At 36.5% G+C, this 23,195-nt stretch overlaps 3 protein-coding genes across 3 annotated transcripts in view; 2 read left to right on the top strand and 1 right to left on the bottom strand.

Moving 5' to 3' along the window:
• Positions 1–110: 110 nt before the first annotated feature.
• On the top strand, positions 111–7,074 carry LOC133533858 (uncharacterized). Its single transcript, XM_061872933.1, has 5 exons — positions 111–1,959; positions 2,096–2,244; positions 2,447–2,680; positions 4,445–4,683; positions 6,309–7,074. The coding sequence occupies exons 1-5, from the start codon at positions 1,362–1,364 to the stop codon at positions 6,517–6,519; spliced, it is 1,431 nt and encodes a 476-aa protein (XP_061728917.1). The 5' UTR covers positions 111–1,361; the 3' UTR covers positions 6,520–7,074.
• A 1,344-nt stretch (positions 7,075–8,418) lies between these two features.
• Positions 8,419–16,973, top strand: LOC133533847 (serine protease inhibitor 42Dd-like). The gene is made up of 7 exons (XM_061872909.1): positions 8,419–8,604; positions 8,871–9,499; positions 9,803–9,976; positions 11,163–11,379; positions 12,933–13,147; positions 13,676–13,858; positions 16,051–16,973. The coding sequence occupies exons 1-7, from the start codon at positions 8,592–8,594 to the stop codon at positions 16,330–16,332; spliced, it is 1,713 nt and encodes a 570-aa protein (XP_061728893.1). The 5' UTR covers positions 8,419–8,591; the 3' UTR covers positions 16,333–16,973.
• Positions 16,605–23,195, bottom strand: part of LOC133515651 (uncharacterized) — a 40,588-nt gene continuing 33,997 nt past the window's right edge. Inside the window, exons 14-18 of the mRNA XM_061848221.1 lie at positions 20,306–20,462; positions 19,234–19,454; positions 18,694–18,865; positions 17,495–17,781; positions 16,605–17,252 (exon numbers count right to left, since the gene is read on the bottom strand). Coding sequence (XP_061704205.1) covers positions 16,976–17,252; positions 17,495–17,781; positions 18,694–18,865; positions 19,234–19,454; positions 20,306–20,462 — 1,114 coding nt within the window. The 3' untranslated portion in view covers positions 16,605–16,975. The remainder of the gene's footprint in view (positions 17,253–17,494; positions 17,782–18,693; positions 18,866–19,233; positions 19,455–20,305; positions 20,463–23,195) is intronic.

The raw sequence follows: 23,195 nt of genomic DNA, 5'->3' as shown, positions 1-23,195 counted from the left end.
CCTTGAATATAATCAATTGTTTGATGATCGGTCTGGCCTAGTGGGTAAAGACCCTGCCTATGAAGTCGATGGTCCCTGTAAGGGCATTTATTTGTGTGATGAACACAGATTTTTTTTCTGAGTCATGGGTGTTTTCTATGTAAATAAGTATGTATTTATCTATATACGTACATATGTACATTGTCGCCTAGGACCCATACTACAAGTTTTGCTTACTTTAGGGCTAGATCGATCTGTGTAAGATTGTACCTAAATATAATTTTTTTAACTTATTCATTGCTAATACAACGTGTTACACCAGCCACTAAAAGTAGTGTGGGTACACGTTGTATATAGGTCATACTGGTGTTGATATCTTTTATGGGAGAGTCAATTTTTTATCGCGATTTCGAGGTTGGTATCATAGTAAAAGTTGCTCAGTATGACTTATACAACGTGTACCCACCCCACTTTCATTGGCTGGTGTAACACGTTGTATAAATACCAAACTTCTAAACACTAATGTTTATATGGCATCGAACACATATTCTAGATAGGTAGGTATCATAATTATCTGTCTTTTTTCCCTACAATTTCATAGAAATGTCATTCCATAGTTCAGGTATACTAAATTTGAGAGGGAAGAATAGCTTTTCGACCCTAGCGAAATAACACTACTTTTTCTATGAAAATCCTTTTCGGGAGAAAACGTTTTTCACTAACTAAATCTAAACAAATCGCTTTGATGTTGGTGTCAATCGCTTCAGCATAATATATTCTAGGTTCATAGGTTTCGTTTTAAAAGATTTTTAAAGCGTTGCAAATGTAAAAAGAAAAACCTATAAACTTAGTTTTTCATTGTGTCAATAACATACAAAAAAATAATGGAGAATGGAAAATATGTAGAAGTGAAATAGTACATTGTGGAAAGCAAAATACTCTTGATGTGGCTCGTTAACCTATTGATTAGTGTTAAGTGAGAGTTCATAACATGCGTGCGTTGCTAGGAATTACAGGTGGCGCTTCAAAATGGATACAAAAAAGTTTCACGAGAGGGCTCTCTTTGTCCTGTATATTATACTACTATTTGCTTCCCTCTTAATGTTTATGCTTTACTCAATAACAACACTGAATTTGTTATAATAAAGCGACATAAAATAGCTTACAATACAATCCAGTCAGTGACCAAAAATAATACGGTTAAATTCATAAGAAAAATAATGTGGGTAGTCCAACCCCGCTATGAGATTTTTATGCACCTACCTGGCATAATTTATCTTAAACATATTAACGGTCGCGCTGGTCGTGCCTGGGAGCTAAGTGCAATAGAACAAGAATAAGGTAAAATAATTAGTGTTTATAGCTTTAGACTTTTGTGGAATATGGACAAAGAAAATGCAAAAGCGAAAACAAGGATTCCTATACCACTGGCACCTCTGCCACCTTTGCCGAACCGATTGCTGAAAAAATTAAGCGAGAGACCCCCATTGAATACATTAGCTGGCCCTAATGGACTCAATGATCATGTGTCCTCTTTGAATTTGCTATGCGTGGCTGGCCCAAGCAATTCACAAAATAAAAGCGTTCTCAATAGACCAAAGAGTCCTTTTCAAATTGACACTAAATTCGTAACAGTGCGACGGGGTTGTGAAGATTTCAACTCTGTTGCGTACCAAGATGATAAGAGAAGAATTTCAGAGCCGAGCGTCATTACTATTAGCAGTGATGAGGAAAATGACACAAACGAAAAGGATAAAGATGGTCTTGCTAATAAGAAACAGTTATCAGCAAGTACCCCGGGTCTTAACAAATTGGTTCCAGCCAGGGTGAAGAATATAAAGCGAAGCTTGAAGAGACCTCATAGCAGGGAGCTGCAAGGTTTAACACCACTGGAAAATCAGGCAAGGGTAGATGGCCGAGCAAAACGGAGACTTAATTTCAATCAAACGGTTCGTGAGAGGATGCAGTCACCTGATTTATGTACGTAAGAATATAACTAACAAAATGATTGAATATTCGCCTTCTATATACCTATTTCTTATTTCTGTATTTTGTAAATGTTAAGTAATGGTAATGGTTGGATTACTATTTAAGTTTTGTGTCATTTAATTTACAGTACAAAAATCGTACATGGCTAGTATGGAAAGAGAATACACGGCTGAAATTCTATTATACCTCTTACAAGTCGAAACGAAAGCAGTGGCACTTCCACGGGTGAAGAGCGAGACGAGAGCGTGCGTTATCAACTGGTTGATGAAAATTAACGTATGTATCATGTGTGTTACGTTAATTAAAATTAACTATAATCTCCTGTATTCCTATTCACAGCGAATGATGCTCTATGATTTCTATGAATACCATAACTGTTTCGTTTTCTAAAATAGATCTCCGTATTTGTTTTATAGAGAAAATAGTACGAATTACGTTTCATAGTGATATTTGTTATTGAGAATTGAATTAAACTTAGGGCATAGACGGCAACCCAGCCACCATTCAGACCGCGGCGTGGTACCTGGACACGGTGCTGACTACAGGCAACGTGACGCTGGAGAACATGCAGCTAGTGGGTGCGGCCGCGTACTGGATCGCGTCCAAGCACCACGGGCCGCCCATACCTGCGTCCAAGCTTGTCAAATACGCCAATCACGCCTTCACGCAGGAGAAGCTGCTGGAGGCGGAGAAAGCCATATTGGTTAGATTGGTATGTGAATGTGACTACTATTTATACTTTTTTGATATAGTTAATAAAAATAACTAGGAAAGTTTAATATTCAAACACGACATTACAAACATTAGATTTGACCAAAGTCGATATCGTTAGAATGTTCTATTTTAACGGCTCCAAGTTAAGGATGACTCACGATAGAATGGCCCGGGTCTGGGCCGAGGCAACCGACACTTCTTTTTCTATGACAGATGACAGGTGATCACGTGATGCTTTCTATAGGGCACGAAGTGTCGGATGCATCGGCCCGGACCCGGGTCGTTCTAATGTGAGTCATCCTTTAATATGCATAACTATGATATACTCGTATGTATAAAGCGTGTAAAAACAAAAATAAATAAATGGAAAGATTCGGGTTATTCCTACAAGTTACAACCAAGTTGTTATAAGTTGGGAAAAATTATTCCCAGTAGTTACCACTGGTAAAAGGAAAAAAAAACCAGTAGTTCCCACTTAAAGTTTGTATAGTTATAGAGTGTGTAGCCATTTATTAAGAATAATTAAGTACTAGAATTTTATTACAATAAAAAGCAAGCCAATTAATCAAGTTGTTATAAGTTGGGAAAAATAATTCCCAGTAGTTACCACTGGTAAAAGGAAAAAACCCAGTAGTTAGTAGTCACCACTTAAAGTTTGTATAGTTGTAGAGTGTGTAGCCGTTGATTAAGAATAATTAAGTACTAGAATTTTATTACAATAAAAAGCAAGTCAATTAATCTTATGCTAACAAAAGAACTTAAAACTAATAAAAACTAAACAAAAGATTTTCCCAAATCAAATAAAGAGTAAGTACTTTAATAAATAATTATAAGTCCAGTAGTGTTTTAGTAAACTGCCTTAAAAGTGATTAAAAACAAAAACAGTTTTACCAGTACAAATGCAAAAACTAAATTAGTTAAGAGGAAAGAGGACGGCCTATTCTCCATACAAATACAAACGTAGTCCCCATTTTCCTCTCCGGATATTGACATTTTAGAAAATATTTTTACATCATTTGATATATATTAAACATAGCTATGTCGCTACGTTTTACTTTTTTGGATTTTTGTATTATTATAATATAGGAGCAGAATAGGAGCGAAAAACAGATTTCATACAAAAAAATTAAATGCTTCGAAGTCCTATAATAATTAAAAATTCGAAAAATCAAACGTAGAGGCATAGCTATTTTCAATAATGTAAATATTCAGAGAGGAAAATGAGGACTACGTTTGTGTGAAAAGGTGATTTCGCGCGGGTCCTCCATTTTCGTCTTAAGGATAAATTAACGTTTGGATGAAATTTATCTTATTAATCGTCCAAAACAGACTAATTTTGATCAAATTTCATTATTTTGTATTATTTATTTACTTACCTTATTTAGTTTTGAACATAAACAAAATGTTGATGGTAACTACTGGAAAAATTCCCACCTTTTACTAGTGGTAACTACTGGGGGAAAAAATCTCAGTAGTAACCACTGGTATAAGGTGGGAAAATATTCCCAGTAGTTACCTCTGGTAACAACTTGGTGGTAACTAGTGGGAATTAAATCAATTGGTTACGAGCGATCGGACCGGTGTTCCGAATGGTCGCAAGGTCGAGTATTGCCGGAAGCGGTGAATATAAATATTTGTAGTATTGCTCGCAGACGTATATGCTAGAAAAAAAAATGTTTATCCCCCCAACATAACTTACTTGAATTTAATCAGTTTGTATTGTTATTTATTCTTTAAACACTACATGAAATCATTACTGTAGAAATTCCCGCGTCAACCAGTAGTGCCTCAAGACTACCTCTGTTACTTCGCTTGGTGGTGCAACAAAGAACGGCCTGGCGAGATCGAAGTAGCCTCTACGTTCCTCTGCCTCTGCGGGATGATGGTTTACAAGAGCCTCTGTCCCGAGTACCCGTCCGTAGTCGCCGCGGCGTCTATAAGGAATGCTTTGTTGTTGTTGAAGAAAAAGGAGCTGATGCCGCGATTGCAGAGGTGTCCGGCGTAAGTGGGAACTGGGGCATTCCCCAGAAAGTTCTACTCTGTCGGGGACATGACGCGTAATGGCAGCTACCTTAATGGGTCAAACACAAAACTGTGTTCACATCTTTCCTATAGACATTCCCTAAAGTTAAGGTCTATAAAGTTAAATAACCATAACCCTTATTTACATGAAAGGGTACCCTTTTTGTTTGATAAGTATATATGATAAAATTGATAAAATCATTACCTGCATACCCACAAGCTGTTAACTATTGCCCAGAGGAGAGAAAACTGTATAGTTCGGACGAACACACAAGTTTTCTCTCCTGTGGGCAATAGTTACCAGCTTGTGGGCATGTAGTTAATGATTTTATCATGCTTATCCACATAAAAGCACTAACTTTTCATGTGGATAAGAGTTACATAAGAAAATGAACCTTTATAATCTTTAACTTTTGGGTATATCTACTGGAACGAGGCGGAAAGACGCGAACACAGTTTTGTGTATAGCCCTAATAACATGCGAAAATCTATATGAAATGGCGATGAATTTAAAGCTATATTATCAAATCTTAATATAATAATCTTAGCTTAATCATAAGTAAAAAAATATGTCACATACCCGACACTTTTCTGGAATGCCCCAAGTAATATTTTTTTATCATGCTAACCTTAAAGGCAGGTAGAACAGAAAATAAATATTCAAAAAGTGAATATTTATAGGTCTAAATATAAATAAGTAAATAAATACGAGTATATTGACAACCGGTCTGGCCTAGTGGGTAGTGAACCCTGCCTATGAAGCCGATGGTCCTGGGTTCGAATCCTGGTAAGGGCACAGATATTTGTTCCTGAGTCATGAATGTTTTCTATATAACTATTTAAGAGGCAACAGGAGTGGTCATTATTCCATACAAACGTACTCGACTGTTTCCTCCGTGGTTTTTAAAGCTAGAGCAATGTTTTTTTCAACACTGATTATTATTATTTATATCTTTGACTGTTTTGCTTTTTTTGTTTCTTATGGAGCTAGTTCACTTCAAATATTCGCAAAAACGGCCCTATTTACTTGGCCCCAAGAGAAGCATAGTATTCAAAACTGACATCAATTAGCCTAAAAAACAAAACAGTTCGACACAGATAATTTCATTACCATTTAGATCTCAAAATTTTCGTTACATTTGGTTAAGTTTTGGAGGAGGAAACAGTCGAATACGAAACATCGGGTTTTGAGATTTTTACGCAGGATCTTTCGCCTAACCTGGCGTTGTCCTTATCGCACTAGTTTTAGAAGCCGCTTCCGTTAGCGAGACGGATATATTCACCTAAAATATTTAAATCTCAGCTCCCGTATCTTCTTAAGTATTTGTATATTATATATATCGTTGTCTGAGTACCCACAACACAAGACTTGTTGGCTTACCGTGGGACTCAGTCAATTTGTGTATGTCCCTATAATATGTATTCATTTATTTAATACGATATTATTACACAAATTGAATAAGTCCCACAGACAGCGCAATAAGACTTGTGTTGTGGGTACTTAGATAGAACATTAAACTGAAGCTAGGTATTTAATTTACATGTATAGGAAGGAATAGGTCTTAACTATCAGCCTTATAGTTTTATTCTTCTTTTTATTTTAGATTCGTAGCTGTTGAAAAAAAGGCCGGAAATATATCGCACACGTGCGCCATTCTTCGCAACGCGGTGCGCGTGGTGGCTGCGAAGAACTACAGCTACAAGTTTATACTCGAGCAGTACGGGATGCCGCCGAAGTACATCGCGCAAACCCTCGTGGATGCGGCCAACGAGCTCGCGGTCATGGACACTAGGATTACCGCTGCCATATTTTGAACTGAAATATGTAGGAAGAAAACAAACTGCACCTGAACCATAATTATTTAGGACAGTAAATTATGCTCAATGAAAGTATACTTCTATTAGTAATAAATTAATACGTACATAAAACAGCACATCTACAGTGGCGCCAACTGGTGAGCACAAAAACGGTAGCCCTCATTGAGAGAAGATTGTGTTGGAAAAGAGGGATTGCATTTTTCTTTTTGTAAAAATATGTTATAATGTAAATTTCTTGTTTGGTTAAGTTTTAAAATATGCAGGTGGGGCTTGTTTTTTTAGTTTGTGTACTTAAAGAAATATCATTTTAAAATCTTAAACTCGTTTGTATCGCACAGTCACGTAGTATTATTAGTTTAATTGTATGTTTATTATAAGGTGTTTAAATGTGACGTAATTAAGTATAAGTATGTACAATTTGACTTTGATTGATTAGCATCTAATTAATGACTTATGAAATTATAAATTTAAGAAATAATTAAATTATATGACGTCACTAGTTATTGTTATGCTTATGAATTTAAATACAATTTTATTACAGAGCGAAGACACTTGGCGAGCAAGAAAGACATTGTTTGTTTCACCGAATTATAAATAATGTGCTTATCTGTAAATAATATTAATTATATGTACTCGCTTAATCTGACTTATCAACTATAACCCCAATTTAATTTAGGTGTTTCAAGTTTTTTACTTATCATGTTAATAGTTGACCTTTTTACAACAGAACACCAGAAGTATTGTCATTGATCAATCTAAGTTAAATCTTTTTAATCTGCAATTAGGAACATATGTAAAGGGTAAGGTGAATTAATAAAATCATTTTTTTTAAATAAATACTAGTATGTTTAAAAATTTTAATGAGATTAAATACTTTAAGGAGACAACGTATACTTTTATTAACTGGGTAATTAATAGGTATTTATCCAAACACATAGACAATCTGACAATACAGCCAAAACGGTACCTATCTCTAGTGTGCGAATGCGACTCCGTAGATTTCATCCGAGTAAAAGTCGGTACACTGACCCCGTCGATCCCATCCCCTCCTCCTTAATATTCTCTTACTAAAATGAAACCCCCATTGCATACCCTTGGGGGATGAATTCCGGAATAAAAGTGAAGGCCCACCATTGACTTAAATATATTACTTCGTAAAGACGGGCCGGGCCTTACGGGCACCAAGAATGGTGCCAGTGACACCGCTGTGCACGAATGCGAGCCACGCGTGCAGTCCAACGCAACTAGTGGCGACCGATAGCGCGCGTGATGCAAACTCATCAATTAATCGCATTGTGGCATTCCACCCAGGCACAACAAACGAGTGTTCAGTCAGAATTATATAAACGGGCTTATCTTTACTTTTGAAATATTTGAGGATCACGCCTGGCCAAGGCGTGAAGGAGGAATAAACTTATACAAACTTTCACATTTATAATATTGGTAAGATACCACGACAATGGGAAAATAGCATATAACCCGCCTTATTAAGTACGGTAAGCGGTTACCATAGCCTATATATACATCATGTACCGTATTTCTAAAATACTATACATAATTGACCTATTGCGCTCGTAAAAAAAACATATTTACTCCAGCGAAAAATACAGAATACAGAAATAAGTTTATAGATGTTATTCTCGAGAAACGGTTTTACTTCGAATCCCTACTGACTTTTGGTATTTCGAAAAATAATAAATAATTGGATGCAACAACAAGGAAACAAAAAACCGGCTAAGAGGAAAATCCATAAAGGAAACCTGATTGGTAGTGGAAGCTAAGTTGATAATGCGATATTAGCATTACTGTGTCATAGAAACAAGCACCTTGCAGACATTACAGTAAATTCCATTTTAAAAACTACACCACTATGACGCACTCGTCAGAATTAATTGTCTTGTTTATAGTCCATCCCGAGATCTCATAGAGACTGGTCATGTAGCGCACAGTGACAAAGCCAACAAAATATTCCACCAAATTAAAACTCAATGTAATTATTGGTAATAAATAACATATAAATACCTGTTTAGTAAGACTGTGAAACCATAAGGAAAACAGTGTAAAACAACATGAGGTTTCAGAGTAAGTAAAAACTACTAAAAACTAGTTTAGGTTATGTTTAAGTATACTGTAAGGTGTAGGTCGACGTTTGTTTACCTCTGTGAGTAGATCGTAGGGTAGGGTGCGTACACAAGACCAATAATGCATTGGTGCATTTCACGACACGGTCATCAATTTAAAGTGCAGAAATATACTTTTTACACGAAATAGCGTACCTAACGGAATTCTTCTAATATGCGTTTATTCATATACCCGATATACAATTTCTATAACTTGTATTATTTCAGTTTTATTGACAATAGTCTGCCTGACTTTAAGAATAGATTCCCAAAGTCTGAAGCCGACACGGACTTCTAATAGATATGAACCTGGATCTGAACAGTTATTTTTCGAAGATAACTTGCCCAGGAATTATAATAGAAATAACGTGAATCTGAGTAGTGACAACGCAAAAGCCAGCTTACAACAGGCGCAGACGCAGTCCCTTAATGACAGTCACTTGCGAGCTGATCACCAAGGACAACGAAACACAAGAAATGGTAACAAACAGGATGAAAGATTTAAGATCGTAAATAAAGCAGTAATTCAAAATGGTAACTTACAGAATCAGTATCAAACAATTAATCAAAACGATAATACACAGAGTCAAAACCAAAATCAATTTAATCCGAATTTGGACCAAAATTCAAACTACCAGTTTCAACAAAGCATAGAACTTGCACCGCCTTTGCAATCAAGTCAAGATTATTATTCCAAGCAAAATTTAAAGCAATCAAATATCGGTGGTATTGACAACAGCTATACAACTCGAGCCAACGTCGTTCCTGTGCCTCAGAGTTCCCAGCTGTTGAATATGACCAATGATATAAAACTTGCGTCTGCGGTTATCTCACATGTTGGTATTTTCATGATGAAGGTAAGCTTTGTTGGATTTTTTCCTGAGAATAATTGCATGACTCAATGTTAATGAATTTATAATTAAGACGTTTGATACAACCATAATGACTAGTTGTAGTCATTAATATCAATAAAAAAAACGTTAAACCAACGGATACTCATATAATGCATGAGAGTTAAAAATTCAATTAAAAAATTAAATTTTTAGCAACGAACGTAACAAAAACACATATTGGAGAAATCACAAATAATTGTGTAATAAAGGGATCAAGCGCCTTTTTATAAAGATAATTATGTTTATATCTCGATTTCACTGTTTCAGAGTGCAAGAGAAAATCATTCAAACGTTGTGGTTTCCCCAACGTCTGTGGTGAATATGCTGGCGCTCCTGCAAGCTGGCGCAACGGGCGTGACTCAAGAACAGGTCTCGAATGCATTGAGATTGTCGCCAGAGAAGTCAGCAGAAGCATTTCGACTTATGAATACCGAGTTGCGGGTAAGGAATTAGTAGTTTATTAACCAAGGGATGATTTATTTTCATTTCGAATACGACAAAAGTAAAATACAGATAGTTACAGGCTGTAACAACAAACTGACAAAGGGCATATTCGGTATAGTTAAAAAAATTTGACGCGAAAAGTCCTATTCGTCCAAGTCGGCCAACATGGAGGGTTTGAACAAAGGCCAACAATTTTTCGCGTCAAATTTTTTTTCTGATACCGAAAAAGCCCTTAAACGGATCCAGACTACTTTTGTTACACCTTGTATAATTAAAAAAAAACATGTCTAAGTAGGCGTAAACTTTTATATTACTTTTTGAGGGTATAGTTTCGCCATGTCCGTCTGTCTGTCTGTCTGAGGCTTTACTCCGTGGTCGTTAGTGCTAGAAAGCTGAAATTCGGCATGGATATATAAATCAATAAAGCCGACAAAGTCGTACAATAAAATCTAAAATTTTTTTTTTGAGTGTACCTCCCCTACACGTAAAGTGGGGGTGATTTTTTTTTGCTTTAACCCTACAGTGTGGCATATCGTTGGAAAGGTCTTTCAAAACTAATAGGGGTCTTCAACAAACATTTTTTGATAAAGTGAATATATTCGGAGATAATCGCTCCGGAAAAAAAAAATGTGTCCCCCCCCCTCTAACTTTTGAACCACAGGTCCCAATAATATGAAAAAAATCGTGGAAGTAGAACTTAAGAAAGACATTAAATGAGAACTATAGCGGACATGATCAGTTTAGCTGTTTTTGAGTTATCGCAAAAAGTTTCCCCTTCATAGTAAAAAGACTTTAATTAGGTACTGATTATGCAAATTCGCCTATTTGTTTAACTCGCGTGAAAGGTACCGTTTCATCCCTTGGTTAACAATTTACTATACTTTAAGCTCCAGTTTAGCTTATTGTGACGGAAGAGTAACTACGGAACCCTACACTGAGCGTGGCCCGATATGCTCTTGGCCGGTTTTTTTAGTTAAGGAATTAGTTCTTATTGATGTAGCGTTTTTACTACGGGGTGTTTTGTTTCCAATTTTGTTTTTAATTTAACATTTTCTTTACTCCAGTACCTTAAGGTTAACTAGAAGTGATCGCTCATTAGCGTTAAGGCCGCCTATTGTTTACCTCTTCCTTACAAGTATGGTGCCGTATGGTGTTGTTTCAAACACTAATTTTACTTTTACAGAAGCGAAGTACCGAACGAAACATATTGCGATCGGCGAGCAGTATTTTCGCAGCAGATTCATTCGAACTTAGTCGTGATTTCAAGAATATTGCCATTCAAAACTTTGGCAGCGAAGTATCAAGAATCAGCTTTGATAACCCAAATGCTGCTGCCCAGAAGATAAATTCTTGGATTGCTAGTAAGACTAATGACCAGATCGACAGGCTGGTATCACCAGGTATGAAATATTATGCGGTTTGGTTTTGGCGGCTTGCTTTCATTAGTAACGTTAGCATGAAAACAACACTCGTATACTCTTTGTCTCATGGGCTCATGACTAATTATTGGAACGGTACCCTAACAATACTATAAACAGTCAAATAAATCCTTTTATCTACATCCATATCATAACTTCCCTATAATATATTTAGAAACGGTAAGCTAACGGCCTATATAACAATTAATTAGATTGTAAGCATTAATTTGCTTTGTTTTGTTGAAGCTTACGAGTATGATATTGATATAGATAAAGCAGTGTATGTAATTGTACTGAATTAGGCATTAAACTACTCGTGTGATCCTTTTATGAAACTCATTTCATTCGTGTCATAAACCCACACTCGTATTTTAATGCCTTTCATTATGTAGCTGTTCCATAAACTGCTAGTTTAATTACAGCTACAATAATAAGTTGAAAATATATTTATCTACATGCTACGTAATTAGACAAACTACGATAAGCATACGAAATGTGGAATTATATTTATTAATATTTTATTTAGAAATATTTAATGCAAATTCCGTTTTGAAAAATGTATACTAAAGTGCAAACGGAAGTGTTATAATTTAGAAATAAAATAGGAACATAAGTCCCTTTAGGCATTAAATCCACCATTTGTATTTTTTTTGTATTTTGTGCAATTAAGTGTAAAACTACACCTTATAAAACAAAGTCTCCCGCCGCTGTTTGTATCTATGTATGTATGATGTTCGTAACAAACTCAATGACCTATCAATAGAGTGATTCTTAAGGAAGGTGTATAATTTGTTAACCTATATCACTAAGTTTGATTTAAATGTTGTTCTTGTACTTTTGTGATTATTTTTCTATTTACCGAACATCCGCCGCAATCATAGCCACCTTCTGTACCTTTAAACCGTCCATTTATGCCTGGAAAGTAGATAGCCTCATTTTGCTTTTTAGGGTTGATTGGGAGGTATGTTTCCCTTCGGGATAAAGTTGGCAACTCAATATTTTTCATCACATAATAATTAATAATAATTCAGCCTATATACGTGCCACTGCTGGGCACAGGCCTCCTCTCATGCGCGAGAGGGCTCGGGCTATAGTCCCCACGCTAGCCCAATGCGGATTGGGGACTTCACATACACCTTTGAATTTCTTCGCAGATGCATGCAGGTTTCCTCACGATGTTTTCCTTCACCGAAAAGCTAGTGGTAAATATCAAATGATATTTCGTACATAAGTTCCGAAAAACTCATTAGTACGAGCCAGGATTTGAACCCGCGACCTCCGGATTGAAAGTCGGACGTTATATCTACTCGGCCGCTTATTGCTTATTTTTCATCACATATTGCCTCATAAACTTTTTAATCCTTAAATGTCGACTTAGTGCCACCGTGATTCAGGTGGTCTAGTGTTTATGGCATCTGCTGTAAATGCAAACGTCTGGTTCGATCCCAGCCCCGGGCATTGGAGCCTTCGGTCACTGGTCACTTTTTCCTACGTATATGACGTCTCTTTCAATTTATAATCTTTCAATGTTTCAGATTCCATCGGTGTCAATACTCAACTCGTGCTTGCCAATGCGATATACTTCAAGGGTATATGGGAGACCATGTTCAAACCGTCAGAAACGTCACTGCAGGACTTCAATCTAAGCAATGGTAGCAAAAAATCTGTTCCATTCATGACGCTGCGGAGTGGCTTCAGGGCAGGTGTAGACAAGGCTAATAAAGCCCTTGTTATCGTTTTACCTTTTGAGGTAAGGACATTCTTTGAGATTGCTTGCTAAGTTACTGATGTTAAAAAGAAGTCTTAATAAGTCACTTAAATTTGTGTAAGTTCTTTGTACATCGACAAATCTTTGGACTTCTTAAATCTGAAAATAGAAAAAATATATTTGATATGTACATTCTTTAGATTTAATTTGTGACCCATTTCGTACCTTATTGTCTCAGTGACAATAGTATGAGGTCTCTGGTGACTTTCATGTTGTTTGTCACTGTGACAAGGTACCAAATGGATCACAAATTAAATCTAAAGACTGTACAAGTAGCTCGATGAAACTGGACTGAGCCAAATTTCCCATCGGGGTTGGAAGGTGAGAGCTCAATCGCCTTTGTAATACTTAGTAGTATTTGCGCAAATTTTTGGGAGTAGGTTATCTCGCGGACACCAGGTTTCCTAAGACATTCCTTCCAAAAAGCCGGCAAAGCGCTTAAGGACAGCGCGGAGGTCTTTGTAAAACTGTTGAATGCAAATAATAAAATAATAATTAATGTACTTTCAGAACAATGAATATTCCCTAGTCATGTTGCTGCCAGTTCCTGGCGCCGACGTATCAGCTGTGTTGACGTCGCTCGACGGTGAAACGCTAGCAAACTACCAGAATTTACGGCGCCAGGATGTTCTTCTCGAAATACCGAAATTCACTGTCCGTAGTAATGCTAATCTGCAACCGATTTTCGCGAAGGTAAGTCAGCCTAATTGAACCTAATTTAGAGTTGTTTGGTTTTACTAAGACACCTGTATGGCTCACCACACGCCGTCCACGACGGACGACTGAATGCCACAATTTCTGTTTTTGGTTGTAAGCGTATGAAGTTGCAAAGTGGGTCGATCAAGTAAACCAGGGTGCCTAGCGAAGGTGACAATCGCTTGCGCTACGACAACGAAATGTGTCTCTCTATCGCTCGAGCGACAGTGACAGTTGCGTTTTGTTCGTTACGGACCGTAAAAAATTGGCATGTTGGCCAGGTGCGACACCCGCGGCAGGTAGGTCAGTCACTTGTCGTTAGGACGTGAACATTGTTTTTTTTTAAACTTTGTTCACAGAGCACTAATGGAATGACTGTAATTTCTAACTTTTGTATTGCTTCAATGCAATGGATCCCATATAGTCATTTTATTCTTAAAACTAACCGGTTCAGTTTTAAGATATGTTTTCGTTAAATATCACGGAAAACGTATAAAGTCTATCTACCCGCGGAAACAACTAAATTCAGTATTAATCACACAATAAAATCTTGCTTCACGGTAATGCCAACATTGAAATGACACTCAATCTTTTGTTCTCAATAATGTGTTCTTCTGAAACACCTACGTTGCTACTAGTAATGCCTTGTTATGTTATAATTTTTAAGAAAAAAAAAAACCGACTTCAATGAGGGAGACCGGTGAAAGAAAGATTATTATTGATTTTGGATTTCATACAATGAAATTAAAAATACAGCGTCCTACGCCTAATTATGTCTACACCTTGACACATTTCAGATTTGCTGGTCGACTGGTAAAAACCCGCAACAGGGTATTCGACTGTATTTAAAATAAATTATTTCACAACATGCATGAAATAATAATAAAAATGGCTATAAGTTTGCTTAAAAGAGTTGAGAAGTACCCTCAATTCCTCATGGAATCCATCATCAGAACTCAAGCTTGACAAAAATGTGCCTTTAAAACCTAACTGCTTCACAAACATGCGAAGAGAACAAATTGCCAAACGTGAACTATACGGCGTTGAAGAGTTCCATTCTGTTCATCATCAGCAGTTCCGCTTTATCAAATGTCATTTCTACAAAATGCTTGATTTGATGATGAAAATATTAAGATCACTATATATATGCTTTTAACATTTGAGGAGTTCCCTCGATTCCTCATGGATCCCATCATCAAAACTAAGTTTTGACAAAAACGGGACCAATCTGTATATAATATATATATATATATATATATATATATATATATATATACATACAATCAAAAAAATAATTTTCAAAATCGGTTCAGAAATGACGGAGTTATGAAGTAACAAACATTAAAAAAAACATACCAACCGAATTGATAACCTCCTTCTTTTGAAATCTTGAAGTCTGTTAAAAATTGCTGAGTAAAATGGCTTAAAATTGCTAAATAAGTATTTAACCTTGAGTACTCTTTGTATGTCAGAAGAAAACATTAAATTTACTACACCCATACGTTGAGGTATTAGGTAAATATCGACACGGACAAAGCGCCAAAACTATGTATACACGACCTTATTGGCACGTTGTCTGTGTCGATATTTAATACCTTGACTGTACCGGTTTGTGGTCCAAGCTAACTTTGCACCAACTTGTTGGCCGTGCCACCGTAAACGTCAAATTCCTATGAAAATATGACGATTAGATATAATGGCACTCTCATATTTTGTCACTGTAAAGTCTGTGCAGTCATCAGACGCGGACTCTAATACACTGAGGAATATGATGACTGGCTTCGTAACCTTTTAGGAAAATCATGATCTTATTATTTGAACTCCACTTTAGCAATATCTATTACTATTTATCAATAAGTAGATTCCTACCACAGAATAAATAATACTACTGCCGTACAGAAATATCACTTCCTACTAAACCGAAGTTTGACAGCGATTCAGGGACGAATCATGTTGTCTCTTTCTAATGTATGGCACTATACCTTTCGGCTATTTAGGATTGTCAAACTTCAAGTAATTTCTTATCTGTGGTTGCGCACGCAAAGTAACGTCAAGTTTTACCCACCCTAATCATTGCTCGTAACATCGTTGTGGGCGCTGAGCCGAACGGAGCCGAGAGCGACCGAAAGGTCTTGTGTCACCCCACTGTACTGCGATTTTTAAATATTTAAAAGGCATTTTATTTTCAGATGGGAATCACAAAGATGTTTTCTCCAACATCGGAACTCAGTCACATCGGCCTGTACCGTGCCAATTCGCCCCAAGTCTCCTCAGCGGTTCACTCCGCCATGATGTCAATAGATGAACGGGGTGCCACAGCCGCCGCATCTACAGTGGTTGCAGTTGTAGCATTGTCATTCGACAACCCGTCCGTTGTGTTCAGAGCAGACCGGCCGTTTTTAGCTGTGCTGTGGGATAATCAGCTAAACGTGCCTTTGTTCATGACCAAGATTGAAGACCCTTCACTGTAAATTTACATCTTGCCGATTTTTCTAACGTAATTAATAAGATTAGGCTAAACAAATTTGAGTTGTAGGTAATTTACTTTACGAGTCACATCTTGGTAATCCACAAATCTACATTTTCGTTCTTAGGATGGTGCTCTAGGTCTGAAAAAGGAATAATTTGAAGTTGTCTACAATGTGTTAACTTAGATTGGCTCGTAGTAATGTTACTTACGGTCTGAAATACTCGTTAATTATTACAAATATTATAGGTTTAAATTTATAAACAAACTACAACAAACAGTTTACAAATATTTATATTTATAAATAGGTATTATATGTCAACATGCGTATAACATGGAAATCGAGTTCAGACATTATGAGAAAATTAAACTCCATACTAGTTAAACATATAAATAAAATCTGTAATATACAACATTAATATTTCATAATAATTCATTTTAATTCGTTTCTTTAGTGAATTAGTTCTGGAAACGTCATTATATTGTGCTTAAAAATTAAGATTGCTCGATAATAAAAATATATTTTGGCACAAGCTTCAACATGAGCTCGAGAGAGATGACCAACAAATCCTTAAAGCCTCTTACGTTCAACGATCATAATAAGTCTTGATCTCTGCAATGGAATAAATAACTTGACACCAAAAAGACTATCTCTTAAATCTCTTAAACAGGTTGATGACGGGATCATCAGCGAAGGTTTTCAGTTTGCCATTGTAATATGATTCAATCTCCTGCAAACTCTTTCCCTCTGTTTCTGGTAAAAAGAAGTATAAGTATATAGTTCCTAGAAAACTGAAGGCAGCATATACGGCATAGGTCCCCCATAGATGTGTGCTTGTCTCCAAGTCGATGAATGTTTTAGTGGCAATGAAGGTTACTACGTAGTTTAACGCCGCCGCTATGCCTTGAGCGGTAGCACGACTCCTGTAACAACGACATAAACATATTTTTATTCATATTTACAAACAACACATGTTACCTATCGACGTGTTCTGGTGATTTGTTGTCACACGCTATAACTCCCACAGACCTACCCTATTTATACCTTCCACACGCTATGCCTTCCGCAAGTCTGCATCCATATAAAATACTCGGCCATGAGCCTTTTTTTAATTTTAAATATTACTATCCAAATTAATTATTAAGTTACCGAAAAGTAATCTTACCTAAATGGAAAGACTTCTCCAAGCAGCACCCATGGGACTCCAAATCCGTTAAAGATAGTGATCATATAAAACAACACGAGTGGCACATAGCTCTTTGTGTCAGGAAACGTATCAGTGTCATAGGAGAAGACGGAATCTTGTATGTTGTTCCTAGCATAGGCGCTGAGTGCTGCGCAGGAGATGGCGGCGCCGAGCATGGCGAAAAGTGCCAGTTTGCGTTTGCCGAAGATTTTGATGAACCCAATCGTCACGATGCTAGTGGCCAGGGTGAGTATGCCAACCATAAGCTGAGGAAAAATAGTTAAACAAATTAGACACTATCTTTATAATTACCATTACACTGCTACTGTTGCAAAAAGTATCGAATGTTGTTAACCCGAATCCTTCTCATTATTTTAGTCGACCTTCAAAGATGGGCTATTGTTATGATAATGGTTAAATTACCGTAACAGCTTTAACACATTTTTATGAGGCGCGAGCGTGGAAAATGTACTTCGTGCTATTTTTTCATATTTCAAGTCTTATATTGCCTTTGTAAAAGATTCGTATGTCAATTTCGACGCTTATTGTATTTCATAGAGTAAATAAAAAAAAAAGTCATTTATTGTCGCAAAAAAATAAATAAATAGTACATACAGCAAGCAGCAGCAAACATGATTGACTAATCGTTTTGACTGAGCAACTTGATTCGACTAAACAATCAACCACCCTATAAGCATTAATTACAGCATAGTAGCAATAAGTATACAGCTTTTGAGAACTATGATAATATACCATATAGAACTATTGTTTACATTCAAACTCTTAAGTGCGACAATGGGCTCGGGACTCAGCTTTTGCCGCGAGTCTGGTGACTGCACAGCGCTGTTTTTCAGCCCGTACCTATCTCTTTGCTTATATAAAAACTAAAATTACTTGCTAGCTATAGGGAGAATACATGCCTTTATAGCCTGCGTTCACATTAAAGTAGGTGCTCATTTAAATTAAAATTAAAGTTTTATATAGGTATAAATACTTGTTCACGTATCTTTGTCTAGCAATGGGACCCTTGGCGTTTTAGTTTTAGTTTAGCAATTTATCAATTTATCATCGTTCACGTTTTTGTTCTATTAAAAGCCTTCTTTTCAAATAAGTTTTGAAGGTTGGTAATGACATATTAGTACGGAGAGGTGGAGGTAAATCATTTAAATAATTCATACCACAATGTTTTTTCCATTGTCTGCCATTCCAAGGGCTCCACACACATTGACCATGTTTGGTCTCGTGGGGACCAGCCCGCTCATCACCAGGAATGTGAAGTATAACAAGACGAGTAGTAGTGGTCGGAGAGTCTCCTTGCACAACATTACGTATCTAAATTTCAGTATCAACCTGTGAACAAAGAGGCAATTATTTTCATCATGTTTTATGCCATCATACGATGTTGACAAAGAGGCGGATGCGAAAGTTTATGTTGAGGATGACTACTTTTTAGGATTTATATGTTGAATGCATAGGTAAAAGGTCGAATGAAGGCTAATCAACACAACTGAATAACTGACTCTGTCGACGTTAACCGTCAACAGCCATACAAAACTACATAGCAGTAAGGATATGTTATTTTGCTGTGCTATATTTTGCATATTATTCTGGAAGATAAGCCGTATTGGGCTACTTTAAATATGAGTACAGCATGACCTTTCGCTGAATCGTTAATCTACCAATCAGACGAAATATTCGTAATTTTTTTTTTCACTGACCTCTTAATGATATTCATTTTGTCATGTTCACAGTCAGTTGGAATTTTATCGTTAGTTTGTTGGCAGATAACGCATTGCTGCAAAGTCTTAGAGTAGATGACAAGGTCATCAAACTCCTCGCGAACGTTCTCGGGTGTAGTCCATCCACGGAGATAACACAGGGACTCGAGGGCTTCTTTCTCACGTCTATGGACCAGCAGCCAGACTGGTGTGTCGGGTACCTGAAAAAGTTAAAGAATGTTTCACGTTAGAACGGCCTGGGTCCGGGCCGAGTCATCCGACACTTCGTTTTCTATAGAAAGCATCACCTGTCATAGAAAATGAAGTGTCGGTTGCCTTGGCCCGGACCTGGGCCGTTATATCGTGTCCTTTATTTTGCATCAAAGATGATCTGCATAGAAGATACCTTATTGCTTTGTAGAAAGCATCAGTAACTATTCAATTTATAAAATAAAATAGTAGTAACTAAATAAATAGTAGGTACCCTATATACTAGAAGACATCTGTAATTGAAATATCTAAGTACTAGGTACTAACTCAATTTCTTTAGAATCACCATACCTGCATACCTTCAGTTCATTGGTCAGGATGGTAATGAATGCGTAATGTATAGGTATATCAATCAAATCAACTTCTTAATTGCCGCAAACGAGTGCAATAACCACCCGAATGATAACTGAATTACTTCTATTCTATGTATTGTACATATGTATAAGCGGTGGTGGCAGAGTGGATATGACGTCCGACTTTCAATCCGGCGGACGCGAGTTCAAATCATGTCTCGTACCAATGAGTTTTTCGGAACTTATGTACGAAATGTTATTTGATATTTACCACTAGCTTTGCGGTGAAGGAAAACATCGTGAGGAAACCTGCATACATCTGCGAAGAAGTTTAAAGGTGTATGTGAAGTTTCCGATCCGCATTGGGCTAGCGTGGGGACTATAACCCGAGCCTTCTCGCGCACGAGAGGAGGCCTGTGCCTAGCAGTGGGACGTATATAGGCTGAGTTATTAGTATTATTTATTCTATGTACTGGCGTGGCCACTATTTTGAGCAGCTGGCTACATACCAATAGAATTAAAAGCATGGAGAGAACGGGTGCGACGAGGCAGATGAGTGCAGCCCTGCGCCAGTTCACGACGGTGCCCAGGAAGTACATCACGAAGACACCGATGGACGTGAACAGCTGCGAGAGAGTGCATAGGGCTCCGCGGATGGTTGGCTCGCTGTAGACAATAGGAGAGTTTCATCTATCAAAATTAAATTATGAAAGTTTTTCTACTCGTCAATTGAATTAAGATTCTGTATACCAAACTACTTATAATTGCGTACTTTTTATGCATGACCTTTCATGTATAACGAGAGCCACCTGGAGGTCGGGGTGGACCCGGCTTATGACAGCTTTTATGAGAACGCGCATAAGTTTCTGGAGAACCAGGGGCTTTCTTCTGTGTGAGTGCAAATTTTCTTATATCTTCGAATCTGGGGGAGCTAAAAGAGCAAATACCTCCTTCCTTGAGTTTATGGGTTTATGGCGTACTTTGTGCAACGAGGGGAGTAAGTGAAATTTTGGATACGAGGGTGGTAATACCCGACAGCCGCAGACTGGAGGGAATTAACGACCTGAGTTTGCAATATTCTTACCCCCGGAGTTACACACAATGTTCCGCCACGGTCCCAAAGAAAAGACTAAACGGGCGCGGGGCGGGACTAAATAGTCGCGCGTTTATGTCTTTAGTTTACTGAGATACTTACAAATTTTCATTAATTATTTAGGTTTTATTGTATAAAAAAAGAATTAGATGACTCGTAGAAAAAATATTGTATGCAATAGTACCTTACTTAGGCCTAAACACTCGACTGAAAAGCTCTCTTTATATTTATTATATCACAATTGTATAAAATACTAATAGCATATACGCTTTACACTTTCATAGATATAACTTAAATAGAAACGGCTTAATTATCCTAACACAATGGAATCAATTAACTTCAGACTAATAAAGGTCCTTAATTATGTACATTTTTTTTGCAATTCAGCCAATTACCCAAATGCATGACGCATTGTTATAATAAAATTGCAAAATTGAGGTATATACGTAGGTAACTAGGAACATTACTAGTTAACAATAACAACTTACAATATTCATATTAACATATTTTGACGTCTCATAATATAAAATTTCAATCGGAAATTCGCAGCAATAATTTAATTGGCTTAGGGAAAAAAAAAGCGGCCAAGTGCGAGTTGGACTCGCGCATGAAGGGTTCCGTACCATTTGAGACGTATTAAAAAAAATCTACTTGCTAGATCTTGTTCAACATTTTAGCACTTTTCGTTCAAACCAATTTTCGGTGGAAGTTTGCATGGTAATGTATATCATATATTTTTTTTAGATTTTTCATTCTGTTATTTTAGAAGTTACAGTGGGGGGGACACACATTTTTTCACTTTAGAAGTGTCTCTCGCGCAAACTATTCAGTTTAGAAAAAAATGATATTAGAAACCTAAATATCATTTTTGAAGACCTATCCATAGATACCCCACACGTATGGGTTTGATGAAAAAAAAAATTTTTTTAAATTTTATGACGTATTAAAAAAAAACTACTTACTAGATCTCGTTCAAACCAATTTTCGGTGGAAGTTTGCATGACAATGTATATCATATATTTTTTTTAGTTTTTTCATTCTGTAATTTTAGAAGTTACGGGGGGGGGGGGGGGGGGGGCGCACATTTTACCACTTTGGAAGTGTCTCTCGCGCAAACTATTCACTTTAGAAAAAAATGATATTAGAAACCTCAATATCATTTTTGAAGACCTATCCATAGATACCCCACACGTATGGGTTTGATGAAAAAAGATTTTTTGAGTTTCAGTTCTAAGTATGGGGAACCCCCAAAATTTATTGTTTTTTTTCTATTTTTGTGTGAACATCTTAATGCGGTTCATAGAATACATCCATTTACTAAGTTTGAACAGTATAGCTCTTATAGTTTCGGAAAAAAGTGGCTGTGACAGAATCGGACAGACAGACGGACATGACGAATCTATAAGGGTTCCGTTTTTTGCCATTTGGCTACGGAACCCTAAAAGATATAAGACATTTTTAGGTACCTACATATTTAAAAAGTTTTTTTTTAAATAAAAATTTGTAAATTCATATCTTTAATTGCATGTGTTTGTCTATGATTGTTGATATCTATAGATATGGTTTGTTTGACGTTACGAAATAGTAGGCAAATGGATCAAGTAACATTGACCTAAAACAATAGAGATATCATGGATATTTGACACGCAATTAAGGTAATACACTAATATCACACCAACTACTTATTACCTACTCGATGACGATAGCTAATATTTAACAAATATCAATAGTCATTTCATTCATTAGACGGCACATGTTTTACAATTTAAAGTAACAATTTGTCAAAAATGTCACTTAGCATACGAGTACGAAAAATCTCACTACTGGGGGTTTTTGTGTGGTACAAAATAATAAAGTCGAGGATAAGGCCAAGTGCAAGTACAGTCAGCATCAAAAGTAGCGGATGAAACAACGCGCCAAAAGTATCTGATATTTCGGATATTTTTTACAAATATAGATAAATTTCTAAAATTCGCATTCAAAAGTATATCTTTTACAGTCTTAGTTGTTCTATATTAAAGACATCACTTTTTGTTAAGCTGCTACAGAATGGTAGATACTTATGAAGCGTTATTTGATCCGCTACTTTTGATGCTGACTGTACCACTTATGTAAAGAAGGTTTTGTTCTTTTTAGGGTTTCATACCCTACGTAGGTAAATCGGTCCTCGTATGTTTATTTATCTTAATGAATGTTTTAATTATACAGAGTTTTGACTCTTGGAGACCCTATACATCTCTAACTATAAATTATTTGTTATCACTTTAGTTTGCATTAATATTTCCAGTTAACTGTATTTTATAATT

Source organism: Cydia pomonella, chromosome 2, assembly GCF_033807575.1.
Source record: "Cydia pomonella isolate Wapato2018A chromosome 2, ilCydPomo1, whole genome shotgun sequence".
Taxonomy (NCBI): Eukaryota; Metazoa; Arthropoda; class Insecta; order Lepidoptera; family Tortricidae; genus Cydia; species Cydia pomonella.
Note: the sequence above shows the minus strand (reverse complement) of the source record. Positions and strands in the feature narration are given on the sequence as shown.

Excerpts from the sequence above, each read along its gene's own strand:
- LOC133533847 (XM_061872909.1), top strand. Across the intron at positions 9,977-11,162 it reads TTATGAATACCGAGTTGCGG|AAGCGAAGTACCGAACGAAA; the intron begins GTAAGGAATTAG and ends TTACTTTTACAG. Across the intron at positions 13,859-16,050 it reads TGCAACCGATTTTCGCGAAG|ATGGGAATCACAAAGATGTT; the intron begins GTAAGTCAGCCT and ends TTTTATTTTCAG.
- LOC133533858 (XM_061872933.1), top strand. The coding sequence starts at position 1,362 with ATGGACAAAGAAAATGCAAAAGCGAAAACAAGGATTCCTATACCACTG. Across the intron at positions 1,960-2,095 it reads GATGCAGTCACCTGATTTAT|TACAAAAATCGTACATGGCT; the intron begins GTACGTAAGAAT and ends TTTAATTTACAG. Across the intron at positions 2,245-2,446 it reads ACTGGTTGATGAAAATTAAC|GGCATAGACGGCAACCCAGC; the intron begins GTATGTATCATG and ends AATTAAACTTAG.